The sequence below is a fragment of the Protopterus annectens genome, chromosome 4.part0, assembly GCF_019279795.1.
Source record: "Protopterus annectens isolate FY-2018-M chromosome 4.part0, PAN1.0, whole genome shotgun sequence".
NCBI lineage: Eukaryota > Metazoa > Chordata > Ceratodontiformes > Protopteridae > Protopterus > Protopterus annectens.
Window position 1 is genome coordinate 618,178,562 of NC_056733.1, and position 14,654 is coordinate 618,193,215.

Below are 14,654 nucleotides of genomic sequence, written 5' to 3' on the forward strand. Positions count from 1 at the left end.
TGGGAACTTCTGGTTAAAGGCTTACAGTGCCTGCATATTTGAACTGTTTCTTACTGGAATTGGTACACCTTGTTTGCTGTAGCATAGACTAGATCCAGGCCTGCTGAATCTAGCTTTGTTTGTATGCTTGTTTGCTTATTTCCCTGAAACGCTAATCCCACCTAAAATGCAGCTTTTCAGCACTTCTGTGGATCCCTAGTGACATCTGCGTTGCTTACTGTACTTATTTCCTTGTTTCACTTGAAAGAAAGTTACTGTTTGTCATTTTTGCATTTAAGTTACAAGTAACACATTGCATTTAAGTTACCTGGCACTTGCTCACTAAAGCAATTATACAAGTCAGCACTAAAATTAAAAAGCACTACACCCTCACAAACTCCCCTTGAGTACCTTCTTCCCCATTGGCCCCTTTTTTCAATTATAAAAGGAATTACAATACTATTCTAACATGCCCAAAGGTCAGATTCAATCAATCTCCTCTCAGTCCAGCTGGTGAGATCTGGGAATCTTGAGTCAATGTTACAACTGCCTCATGTGCACAGACAACCCTCTCCACTCCCCAACAAATTCCAACACATGTGAGAGATGCAACTATGTAGCCAAACACAGGCTGGGCTCTCTCAACTCAGTACTGTGAGAAACCACTGTCAGGAGGAGAAGAGCCACACTCACTAATTCCAGTCTCACATAGACCTACCACAACTTGAGAAAACCAAACACAAACACAAAAAACATACTCGGGAGGCTCTAAATAAAAAATCTGCTAAGCAGCAGAGACCTCCAAAGCACACCCAAACAACCGCTACCCCAAAACAAAACAAATTAACATAGCTCCACCAAGCCAGTGTTCCAAAAACAGTCACAGCCCTTAAGGCTAAACAGCACACCTGATACACTTGTAATAGGTGACTCTGTTGTCAGGCACACTGACATCCAACTCACCAGGCTGAACAAAGGAGATATCCGCGGTGAGCTGCCTGTCAGGTACTGAGGATCCGCCACATAACACAAGCACTTTTCAGGTCACTCCGCAGCAGAGGTACAAATATGGCATGACTCAGTCATTGTCCATGCTAGTGGTGTGAATGACGAAAGGAAGCGTACCTCACTGGACTACATGAAAAGAGAGAGCTCTCTGAACATGTAGCCCAGGCCGGTATATGACCGGACCTTCCAGCAAGTAGCATCTTACCACTCACCAAGAAAAGATGCCACAATACTGAAGAACAAGATGATCCAATTTCAACAATTGGCTTAAGTATTGGTGTCAATCAAAGAGGGATCCAATGCCTGTCAGCCTGGGATGACTGCTCCGACAAGCCACTTGATACTTCGCTAGGGACAGCTTGCACTACCTGTCACCCCTGGGCTTTCGGATATTGGCAAAGGCTCTTGCTACCCCCATAGTGTCTTTTTTGAGCTGCAAGGCTCAAGAGACAAACCCACCTCCACCGGTATCACCTGAGGGATAACAAACAGAGTAATGCTACTCAGCAAAGTAAGTCTAAACCTCAAGATGCATGCACTCGAGAAACTCTCCTTAGCATGGAAACATCAATATCTCAGTGCAGTAACAGAAACCTGGTTCAAAGGCTCCTGAGAGCGCACCTTACCAGGTTATACCTCATACCATGCTTTTTCAGCCCCAAAACTTGGACCCGAACCAGAAAGGAGAGGGAGCATCAATATTCCATCAAGATACCCACACCTCCGCACGTTGGTGACACAGCCTGAGAAACATCACAGACTATCCATGTGGCTGCAACTAACAGTGGGCAAAACTGCCTTCCAGTTTATAGCCTGCTACAGACCACCCTCCCCAAACCCAGGAACCCACTTGGCCTTCCTGAGACCACTGGAAAATATGAAGAGGTCTCTCCAAACACCATTATATTGAGGCGACTTCAACTACCCAAACATAGATTGGGAACATTACTCTAGCTCAACACCCCTAGCTCAAAGGTTCCTAGAATTTATAAACTCAAATGCTATGGAACAACTTATTTACCACTCCAAGAGGAAAACATACTGGACCTGATCAAAATGTCACCAACATGGGGACTCTATGCTCCAGACCAAGTGTATCCCTCACTGGTAAAGATCAGACATAAACTAATCTCACTGGATATTCACATCCCGACCCCATCCATCCCTGCCAGAAAACCACAGTGAAAAACTTCTCTAAAGCAAATTTACACCTCCCTCGAGAACCGAGGTGGAGATCCTTTAAAGCCCCCGGATACCTGGAAAATACGGACCCAGATTGCAGAGGAAACATTGCTATAAAGCATTCTATGAACACCTTCAGGAATGCATGGATCAATACAATCCCAAAGTAAAACCTGGAACCCAATCCTCCAAAGGCAGGCGTCCTGTCTGGTGGACCCCAACCATAAACAAGCTGCCCACAATAGAAGGAGGAAGCTACTTCATTGACAGAACAAAATCCCAAAAAGGGAAGGCATCTCTGATCAGTGTTGGCAAAAAACTACGGGCACTCAAAATAGTCTAAGGCCAGCTTCGAGAGAAAAATTGGACAGGACACTAAGGATAATCCTGGAGGGCTTTGCTTTCTTTAGTTATGCTAGGAACCTGGGTGGAATTCCCAGATATGCGAGAATTAGTCAAAATGACAAAAATACACGAACCCACAGACATTGCCAACATCCTAGCTGACAGGTTCAATGCGCAAACTCCCCCCCTCTCCCACCAAAGGGCAAAATATCTATCAGCAGATGCTGCCCTCCTGACATCTCAGATGCTCAGGTAAGAGCTGCCCTCTCATCCAATTGTTCCCATTCATTTCTGCTGAGGGGTTAGAATAACAGGGTCTGGTAGAAGGATCACATCAAAGGCAGCAGGCCAGCTAATTGGTCTTGTGGACTGGCCTACCCCTGGAGGTCTACTACGCTGTCCAACTTAAAAAAAAATGTATGCCTGCCTGTCCACACACACTTCTCAGATTGCTTAGTGTTGTTCACCATATGGTAGCATGAGCTCTGCAGGTTTGCTTTCAATATGTGCTGTATCAAGTAAGTATGCTCAGTTGCCTCTAGAGTATCCAGGCATCCCCTCAGAGTGAGTTGTAAAGATGGAGACCTAACCATCCTGGTCTTCTCCCTGATTAAGTTGAGACAGTTGCTTTTGTGAGAGGTCTAGCAGTTGCAAGTCATCCAAAGGGCTCCCAGGCTCGCATACCGGTAAACTCTGGTTTCCTATTTCTTCAGGGCAAACAGGACCTCCGAGTCCACAGGCCATTGATTACATGCGGTGCCATTGACAACACCGGGGATCGGCTACACTTCAGGCAGGCTTTTTAAGCTATGACTTAGCGCATTCCTTAAACCAGATGAGAGACCATCCTTAGAGAACCCTCGGCATTATACCCCTGCAAGGCCAAGGTGCCCCCATTCCAAGGTGGTGCTTGGCATAAGATTAACGTCATGCAAATTTACGACATAGGGAATTATATGCCACGTTACTGAGGAACAGTTCACACCACGAATCCAAGTGACTATCTCTGGGACATTTTCTGGTTAGTCAGAATTCTGGCTTAAGGGACAGAGAAATAGTGTGGGTGTCTAGGACCGAATGCTGGACCATCAACTGTTTCGAGGCTGGTGGCTAGAACCAGTTAGAAGGGCGCCCCACCAGTTACACTGTGGCGCCCCACAAGGCTGATGGTTCACAAGTTCCAATGATGGGACCTGTATGTTCGGTTCTAGCAAGCCACCATGAATCACTGGTGGAGTACCAACACGCAGGATCAGGCTCAAGAACTGACCAGATGTGTCTGCATATTGACTCAGTTTGGCGCTTGCAAGACTGGGTCTATGGACCATAATGACTACTACTGCCAGCACAGTGAGGACGCTAAAATTTCAGGCAAGCTTAATGGTGGTATAATCCAAAAGGGTTACGCAACTGCTTAAAAGGGACGTTCCCATGGGTACCCAGAGAACCTGAATTTGGTAGCCCTAATCCGGAGGTAATAGGCGGTACATGGGTTGTCCCCAAGAATTTAATGTATGGGGGCCAGAGCTTTAGAGATCATAGTACTATCCCTTTTTATAGGAGGTCCCCAAGAACCCGTCTGGAGTTATAGCGCATCCCATTTATCTGGTCTGAGCAATTGCCAAGCTTAGCCTGGTAAGCACCACTTTCCTATACTGGCTAGGATCAAGCTTAGCAGTACTCATAGGGGAATTGGTACTCGCATCATATGCCTGATCCACATTAAGCTTGATATCAGTCATCTCTACCACCCTTAGGGCGCAAACCATGCGTGATCAGAAGTTTTTTTCAGCCTAAAGAGACTTAGGCAAAACATTTTATAGCCTGGCACGCCTCCTGTTGAATTCAGTCTTGGTTAAGGGACTTGATCCATTTAAGGCATCATTGTGAAACATTTGGGGAGTGTTCCCTAGAAATTATTTTGGTTAACTGCCGCACAGATCATCGAACTCATCAGGCCCATAATTAATAACAGGAGAAACTGCCCATCTTTGTAGATGGATGCCCGGCTGCTCTTTAGCCCTCGTGTTCTTTACTCATCCCTCATAATGTCGCTCCAGACTGACCGATACGCAGCTACCGCCTTTGGGAAAGACTTGTATTACCTGACCAGTGCTCTTAGAACTGTGGCAATTGGGTGAGGAGTCTGCAGGACAAGCCAACGGCTTGGTTAAGTAGATGTCATGAGGGCCTGGGTCTGTTTTCAAATCAGGTGCTAACGCGCCACGATGCTATTCAGTTCTAGGAGGCACGCTGAGGGCTGGGTCAGAAGATATTCCCTATTCAAGTTTCTTGTTAGGTGACTTACCTCATACTCCCTGACCCTGAAAAACATCCAGTAGACAGCTGGAATGTCAATTTTTGGTAATCACACGAGTTGCACCATCCAGCATTCACTGGATACAGAGTTTCATACACCCCTCACACCATGCACTCATATTCCACCTCCAAGATCACAATACAGTGAGGAAAAAGTAAATTTTCCCAATACCCACTGTAGTGCAATGCACTTCACAACACATGTTATTTATCGATGTTTAAAGTCAACAGGAATTGTGTTTACAGTTTTTTCTCATCTAGGATGACACAGGAGGTAGAATCAAAACAACTAGAAACACCAACTCATCATTCTTGAGTGATCACCCACCGCATTGGCAAAGGATCTCCATAATTTAGGAGACATCCTCTTTGATCAGTTTCTTCCAAGTCTGTCTTGTCAGTGATGGACTCTATTTCAATGCCACACTATTTGTCCACCTTGGCTATGCTTAGTCAAATGCTGAAGTGCAGAACCAAAATATGCAAATATTTTTAGACTCCAGAAGGTATGGCTCCATGAGCAGTCTTTTACAACCGCTGTAATTTACCATCAGAAATATTGCCTCACGCCAGGAACTCCATTAGCTCATGTCAAAACATGAGAGGAGACAAGAGAGAGAGAGAAAAGAACAGAGAGAGGAACAGAGAGAGAAAGGAACAGAGAGAGAGAAAAAGAGAGAGGAGAGAGAAGAACAAGAGAGAGAGTGAGAGCAAAAAGAGAGACAGGAGAGAAAGAGCGAAAGAAAAAAAAGAGGAGGAGGAGAAAGAGAGAAAAGAGAGAAACAGTCAGAGAAAGAGACAAAGAGGGAGAGAAAAAATGAGAAAAATAGAGAAAGAGGGGAGGAGGTGAAAGAGAAAGAGAGAAAAAGAGGGAGAAAGAGAGAAAGAGAGAGAGAGAGAAAGAGAGAAAGAGAGAAAGAGAGAGAGAGAGAGAGAGAAAGAGAGATAAGGAGAGAAAGGGAGAGAAAGAGAGAGAAAGAAAGGGAGAGAAAAAGAGAGAGAAATGAGAGAGAGAAAGAGAGAGAAAGAGTAAGAGAGAGAGAAAGAGAAAGAGAAAAGAGAGAGAAGGAGAGAAAGAGAAAGGGAGAGAGAAAGAGAGAGAAAAAGAGAGAAAGAGAGAGAAAAAGAAAGAGAAAGAGAAAGAGAGAAAGAGAAAGAAAAGGAAAGGGAGAGAAAGAGAGAGAAAGAAAAAGAGAAAGAGAAGGAGAGAGAGAGAAAGAGGGAGAGAAAGAAAGAGAAGGAAGAGAAAAGAGAGAAAAATAGAGAGGGAAGAGAGAGAGAGAGAGATAGAAAGGCAGACTGCATGCTCCCAGGTCCCAGAGGGGGATGGAGCAGCAAGACTCAAGCTGAATCTGAGCCTGAAGAAACTTCATCATTATCATCATCCTGTCCACTTCACTTCAGATAGGCTCCAAGTGGACCGTACTGAAGAAGCTACAGAGCCCTTCCGAAAATCACACCAAGGATAGGAGTGGCTGGGGAATGTGCCAGAGAGGTCTCCGGCTCTGGGGGGGGAAGCATGGAGACTGAAGCTGAGGAGAACTCCAGCTCATATCTGGCAGGAATTAGCAGGAGGCTCGGCCGAGGAAGACAGCTTTGGAGACCTCTTCTTAGGCCGATCCCGCTCTTTCGAATGGCCCTTCTCATTGTCCGTGGACGTCTTAGCAGGAGTTTGAGTCCCAGAAGCTAGGGTGGAAGAGGAGGTCACTGCAGGTGGTGGGAGAAGATCCTTTAAAATTATCTTGTTCCTCCTATTGATCAAAGCACAGGAGTTGATGCCCACGCAGATCGAACAGGAGGTGTCCAAATGGGAAGCTCCTAAACAGAGTTTGGGCATCGGAAAGTGGAAGCTTATGCCCACACATTGCACACTTCCTTCCCATGGCTGACACCCCTAAGGCAGGGTTTAGGAAGACCACACGCAAACACCCACACAAGGAAAGTTTTTTTTTTTTCTTTAAACGATATAAGGTAGGGGAAAGAAGATAGGTGAAAGGGAAAAAGATAAGAGATAACCCCAAAAAGAACGCTTACACTCTAACAGAGCTTGGAGCAGTGGAAAACACATGCTGTTCAAAGAGAGTGGCAAATGAGATCTGAGGGGAGGAGGGACAGCGGGGCATTATGGGTAGGGAAGGAACTTGGACTTTGAATCTGATGTTGGACTACACAGTCAAGTCGGATCCGTGCTGGATCACAGTACCTCAGGTTGAAGATCAAATGAAAACAACAACTTCAGATACATATTTACACAGTCAAAAAATTGTCTTACTGGACTGTTCTACTGTGAATCCATGCTGTCCCTGGGTTTTACGTACAATTGGTTTTCAGGTATTTCACATTAATTTAAATTCCAGCATCTCAGTATTTTCCCAGTGGCTTCCTTACAAATTAAATCAAAAATAGCAACTTAAGAGTAGTTTCCCAGTTTTATTTGGATGCAATGCCAGTAAAAGAAAATCACCTTTCTATTTTCCTTGTTTTTGGAAGTTTTCTCTTTTTGTGATTTTAACTGTTACAAATGCTATTAGCATTTCCAATCTTTCCTGCAAGAATTCTGGGGTGAATCCAATCCTACTCCATTACCTCGTCCACCCTTTATTTTTTTTTTTTAATTTCTTTAAGGCATTCGATATGTGCATTTTTTTCCTTACTAAACCGTGTCAGACCCCTTCCCTTCAAAAGAAATTCACAGTACAATTTATTTGTTGCCGTACGATGGCAACAGAGTTATCAACTACCTATTGAAGTGCTAGAGCAATATACATACAAGTACTGAACTCTATTACCAGTAAAACACTAACCAGCAGGAGCAAAAGCCTTAATAGCCCCCAGCAAAAAGTTATATTATAAACTGTATTAAGCTGCTTTTACACAGATTTCATGATTCTAAGAAATGTCGGTATTATAAGTGTTTATTTCCATTTTAATAAATGGGTAGTGGGCTGGTCCAAGACCTTTATTCACAACTCAAGCTACACAGTAAATATATTAAAAGTGGACAAAAAATACATACAGACTAGCATAGTAAAAATGCAAATTACATAGACATTAACAAGGAACAATATACAGACAAAATGTTCTCAATAGCTTAAAGAAGAATTATGGCATTTTGGGGGCGATTTAATAGACTATTAAAATATTCACATTATACATACATTTAAGGAAGCTTATTCACATTATTCATATTTATGAAGCTAGTAGTTAATAATGCAATGTTGCTTTAGCCAAGAAATGAGTATTCCAAGAACAAATCTGATGCTATAACAGAGTTTTAGCAGTTGTCACTGAAGTAATTACATATAGTTTAGGGTTGGAGATGGATCTCAAGCTCTTTACTAAAAAAAAAAAAAAAAAAACGCAGTGTATTTAGTGGTTTAATTTCCTGTGGGATACAGTTCCAAGCTGCAGGGTTGAGCTTGCAGAAGGCCCTTGCGCCTACTGTTGTTCTGAACTGGGGTCTGCCATAGGTAGAGAGAGTAATTTTGGTTAATATCCAAGTCAGTAGTTTTTTTATTTTTAAATATCATATGTTGATTTAAACAGAGGGCAGTGTCCTAAATAAAATTGGCAAATTGAGGTGGTTCTTTGTTTTTTTAGTAGCCAGTTTATGCCCAAAGTAAGGTGCAGTGATGGGTATTTGGCTCTGCAAGCAAGGCAAATCTACAAATCTTGTTCAGGGCAGATTGTGTGGTGTATATGTTTGAACTGGCATGAAATGTAAGCAGTGGAGGGACATATTCCACAAGTGTTAGTGTCAAAACTTGGAAGCGACTTTACATGTCAAAGAAAAATTAGGGGGAGAAAATTTGGTTTATAGAATGAATACAAATTTGTTCACCTAAGAGTAGCACAGTGGTGCAACAAGTTGCACTGCTATCTCTCAACAAGAGGTTCTTTGGTTCGGTTTATTGCTTGTGTGGAGTTAGGATGTCCTTCCTATGTTTCCAAGGGTTTTCTAAGCAAGCCTAAGCCTATTTCCTCCCATTTCTAAAAACATGAAGTAGGTGAACTGGGGACTAAATTGTCTGTAGGGTGAGTGCATGCATGTGTGATATGGAAGAAAGACCTTTTCCGTTTCACCTTTTGCCTTGTAAACTCACTGGATACCGATGGCTGTTGTCAAGGTCCGTCAGAGTCGGCTGCAACTCCAAAAAAAAAAAAAAAAAGTAATTATAATGAAAAATGACATCTGATAGTCTGTGTAATGCATAATTATAAGTCCCTTCTATCATTCATACTGCTACCTTTGAACAGCCTACAATATGCGAACGTCTGATAACCCACCATTGAAAGCCATCAATCACTAGAGCAGGTACCTCACTTAAGTCATCCATTCTGGCACCTAGGCAAGAGAACTGTGCTGGGGGAAGGGAGAAGATTCTATGACTATAAATATGAACCAGAACAAAAAATTTTAAATTAACACATTATTTTCAAAACAAACACTGAAATGCCTGCAGAACTTTTCTGGGAGACAGGGTCAAAAGCAGTAAGAGACAATGAAACACAATAAATGGCACTTAAGTTCAAACAGGGAGTCTCAATACTTCCATGTTGGGTCTAAGGAGGGTCAACAGCCTTCAAAACAAATCTCTCTTGATGCAGTCTTCTGAGGACCCAGAAAAGGATTGTGGGATTTCAAAAGGCTTACTAACACTTCAGATCACATCTTGGTGGTCAACTCTGTGTGGACAGACTACATTACCCACATAATACCACATTTAGTGTTGCATGGGTATTACAACTACAGAAAACATCACGATGCAATTATTTTTCTTTTTTTCAGTTTTTGAAGACAGGGTTTCAGCTATACTTCACATTTGTCTGCTGCAAAAAGGCCAGTAAACAGAGTAATCAAGCTAATATTTGTAAATTCCTATCTAATTTTAAGCATTTCTCAAATGAGAAAAGCATTAATTCATATTATGCCTTTTTCATAGGCCGCCTGGAAGCATTGTCTGGTTAAGTGAATAGCTTGGGGTCACACAGTAGGCAAATAGAGACAGAGGGAATCAATCCCCATACCACAGGAAGCAGAATTAATGGCATGAAGCTTTAAAACTTCTGAACTTTATGCTAAACATTACACTCCAAACATGGAAACTTGAGTTCTAGGAGAAAGTATCTGTTCCTCTAAAATGTGTTTTCTGACCCTTCTACACACGGAATCTTGTATTAACATCATGTGAATTCTTGCACAAACATTAGGGGAGTCTCTGACATGTACATATGTTAATACTATAATGGAGTTGAGGGAGGGGAAAGAGCTGCACATTAAATTGTGGTTGATAAAAAGAAATCAGGCCAGAATGCCATAGAATTTCCTGGGATGGGGGCACAGGTAAGCTTACCGGAACTTTAAGTAGCTTATTCTTTGCACAACCAACTTCCTTCCAGTAACAAAATTATCATGCTGGAAAATTCATATTACTAAAACATTTGTGAAGTTAGACAATTACTATCTGTGGTAATATCTACCCCTTAAAGACTGGCCACTTGTTTCTACTCCCATACCAAGAAAACTTTAGATCTCTCAGACAGTGTGTATCAGATGACCTTACAGTCAGAAAATGACACATAAAAAGGGCCCATGCAGAAGATCTGACAGAGATGGAAGGGAGCAGCAAGAAGTGGAAAAAATATTCAAACCTCAAGTACGTTTTCCTTTGATCTAGATGTCTTCACAGACTCTGCAGGACCTTTGCACTTCTCTCTAGATTTTAAAGAGGACTTCTTCCCTATAAAAAGACATGGTAAAGTTATGAATAGACTAGATAGAAAAGAAGTTCTACAGTATTTAAACTTTAAACATAACACAGTATATATATATCTGTATCCATTCATATCGCAATGAAATTTATAAAATTACAGTGTTCTCCCCATTCACATTCTCACTCCTCCCCAAGCGAGCACACACACACACACACACACACACACACACACACACACACACACACTTCATCCCTCCTCTTCTCTCAGGCAGGGACATGCAATAAAGTCACACAAACAAAAACACCAAGTATTATGGTGTGGCTATGGTGCGGCGCAGTGGTGCAGCGGTTAAAGTTGTCGCCTCACAGCAAGTGATTCTCCGGTTTGATTCTCGGCTGGGGTGCCTTCTGTGTGGAGTTTGCATGTTCTCCCTGTGTTCGCGTGGGTTTCCTCCGGGTACTCCAGTTTCCTCCCACATTCCAAAGACACTCATCTGGAGCATTTCTCCCCAGGCCTCCGCCGAAAACAGGCTCAGTGGAACCTAGTCGGACTTTCCCAGTCAACAAATGTTAAATAAATAAATAAAAATTATTTTCTAACCTAAACGCAGACACATTTTTAGACTTGATTCAATTACACAAAAGAGAATACGGTACTTACGTATACATAACCACGGCAATACCCGGGTTGCTTACTGATGGTCCGGTCGCCGACAATGTTTTAGTGTTATATGTGTGTTTCGCTGGGCTGTTTCTGGTGTGTTATCAGTGAAATTATGCACTTTACCCTTTGCGATGGCATAGCATGGCAAGTGCACTGAGCGTTCATTCTTTTCCTGGCATGCTGTCTGTCAGATAATGGGTTGGTCTTTAGTATGCATTCTGTCTTCAGTGTTGGCTAACAACTGTAGTTAAAGACAGAAGAAGCAGAAGAGTGGAGTCCAGTGGGCTGATTTCCATTTCTATATACTACAGAAATCTATTTATCTCAGTAACTAGAAAACATCATCTTTCATTGGAAGAAAGCAGTTCAGTTTCAAAGCCCAAGCAGTATAGTAATTAAAATAAATAACTATGCATGTTTTTTCTTTTGCATATTCTTTAGACCCCACCCAGTTCCCCTACTGGAACCCAGCCCATCCCTTACTTATCCATTCATTCCCTCCTGAGTGAAGCACATTGGAAAGTGTGGAGAGTCTATTCTGCACAGAGTTGGAATTTTTATCTTTCCCTAACCCCTCCCCTTTTTGGTTAGTAGACAGTACAATGACTACTACTATTAGTCCCTAGATGAATCAGCACTCTAACTCAGTCTCTCTACCACAACTTCTTTGTGTGTGTGTGTTGGTATCCTGCAAAATACCTCCAACAGCCTTACATTTTGTACTGCACTGTACATAATGTACATATATCATCTATTGTACATTCTGTTATTGTCCAGACATATTAGGTAGTGTTGATTTACTATGGAAAGGTTTTACAAATCTTGTTTTTGTGAAGCTTACTTAATCTCCAGTTAGAACCAGAATATTGGCCCATAATGTTCAGGAGTCAATCATGGTTACTAAATTTGTAAATACATTATACTGTATGTGAAGATAACACCTAGGTGATAAGATTTTACAAGACATAAAGAAGTTGGATGGAAACTAAAGAAGAGCATTTTATAAGGACAATACTGAGGAACTTAATACCATGGTGGGGGGCAGGGACAATCTGTAATATGGATTTGTTATTTACAAAGCTACAAAATCCCTGGACATATTTTTAAACTTAGCAAGGTCTTACTATGTGGAGGCAATTTAGTTTCTATATCCCAGCTCAATCATTTCCTTGGTCATAGTTTTGCCATTTAATAGACTGGTAATAATGTTTACCATAACATGTTACTAGGCTTGACAGACAGCTTATCGAGTTGATTTAAGCAATCAATATGCTAAATAAAGGGACATGGACGTCGACCCATAATTAGCAATAATATGGTAGGCAGTTTTGCTGAGTTGTATTAAGACATCTAAGTTGATATGATGCAGGACAACGAGGCAATTAATAAAAATGCATACAGCCCACATTTTCAAAGATCCTTAGAGTAAAGGGTGTGTGTTACCAAGATCTGGTTTCAGGACAGTGATAACTACACAAAATATTTGCCAATGATGAGGTAAGCCTGCAGAACCAACATTATGCTGTTTAAACTTCACCATGAAGCACAACAACCTTGCTATTGTTGAAACTGAAAGATGCTATGTGGACATATTCATGAGTTGAGCCTTGCCAAATAAAAGGCACTATAGTGAAGCAAAGGTTCTAGCTAGTATGTGAAACCCATAATCCAAGTACAGGGTTTTCCTGGCAAAAGAAGATAAACAGTTTACCATCTGGTTACATGATCCCTCAAGAATGACACATTTAACAAGCTAATTACTTAAGTCAAATGTTTCAATTTTTAATTTAAGCATTATTCTTTCACAGAAGGATGAATACTACAGTAGTGATTTATACTTAAACCACAATGGTACAATAAGACATTCGATCTCACCACCTTCTTAAGGGAAGGCCTGCCTAAGATCATTAACCATCACAGTGGGTATAAACTCAACCAGCCCCAAAGACCTTGGATCTGGAGGGACCAGAGGAAGGAAACCAGAAAGATGGATCCAAGGGTCATAGTGCCAGATCCAGGCCTAAGGGAATAAGGCCTAATTGTATTGATGTCTACAAAAAGGACCTCATCAGCTGCTCCAGATCAGTAGTTTTGATGCTGCCCATCAACCTTAATCAAATGGACAAAGCTACAGATGATGGCTTGGAGGATCTATGGGAAGAGGACCTTGCATGCTGGATCTGAGCCAGAGAAGCTTTGAATCAGGGGTGGAAATGGGGAAGACTCAAATGACCGAAGAGGAGTATGAGGAGAAAAGGGGAGAACACCACCCTACCTGAAGGTGTCCCTTTGATCAGAAACAGGCTTGGAATATTCTGAGCTGTAGAGTCTATCTTCCCCATTTCTGAACCAAAGGCAATCAGCTCCCAGACGTTGGAGCTGATGTCTAGGTTAATGCTACTGGAGCTGATCTCTAGGTTAATACTACTGGAGCTGATCTCTTGGTTAATGCTAAGGGGAATGCCGAAAGTCAAAACACCTTCAAACCCAGACAGCCAAAGTGAACCGTTCCAGAGGTGGAAGTCAAAGATAATCTCTTACGCTCCTGTTTGGTCTGTTTAGAATCACACCAACAGGACTTCCTGCAACCAGTCTGGAGAGTCACGAGAGAAGCCACCCTAGAAGAAACAACAGTAAAAACTGATGAGCTAGAGGGTAAAAGTCCTTTCAAAATGAAATTGGCCTTATTCATGTTGAGAGTGCACAAGCCAGATTTCTCACAAATGAAGCATCCCAAAATTCAAATACCCAGATAATACACACATTTAAGGTATGCATCCTGCGACGACAAACTCCTGCAGGAAACATTTCTTAAAACCCTTATCCATTAAAAACAATCCTACCACAGCACACTGACACTAAGGGAAAAAAACACAGCAAAGCGTCTAAAACTAAGAGGGAAAAAGGGTGGGAAGGGTAAAGAGGACAAAAGTACACCAACAGTAAACGCCATCTAAAACTAATACCACCGATTATACAAGGGTAACGGAAGAGAACAGCTCATCAACACTGCACTTTTGGGGGGGGCGAACAAGTCAAGCAGAGCCAAAGACCAACATGCAGACACAAAAGGTGGCAAACTAAATCTGAGGAGTCCAAGGAGGAGCAGGAAGTTATGGATAAGGGAGGTGGAGTCAAAACAAGCTAAAGAGTGTTGAATTAGCTGGTGCTAGATCTGAAGTCCACAGGCTGAACCAGATGGAGGAGACATCGGATCTGTAGTTCTATTTGTATTAACAAGAATATTCTATTAAACTAGTAATAGTCATATAGACCTGAACCTGGAATGCAGAACGTTGGGATTTATTTCTTATGTACAGTCTTACTTTAGGCAGTGTTTTTATCAGAATAAAAAAAAAGAGGATATAGTCTCTTGCAGGCAATATATTTTATAGACATTTTTACAGAATCGTCTGATTTTAAATGACATATTTTAATCTTTT

The 14,654-nt window shown here is 41.9% G+C and overlaps 1 protein-coding gene across 1 annotated transcript in view; it reads right to left on the minus strand.

Annotated features, from left to right (window-relative positions):
• The window catches only part of LOC122799482 (N-lysine methyltransferase KMT5A-A-like), a 584,753-nt gene that overhangs the window by 420,193 nt on the left and 149,906 nt on the right, over window positions 1-14,654 (minus strand). The window contains exon 4 of the mRNA XM_044068577.1: window positions 10,486-10,574. Within this exon, the coding sequence (XP_043924512.1) occupies window positions 10,486-10,574 (89 nt within the window). The remainder of the gene's footprint in view (window positions 1-10,485; window positions 10,575-14,654) is intronic.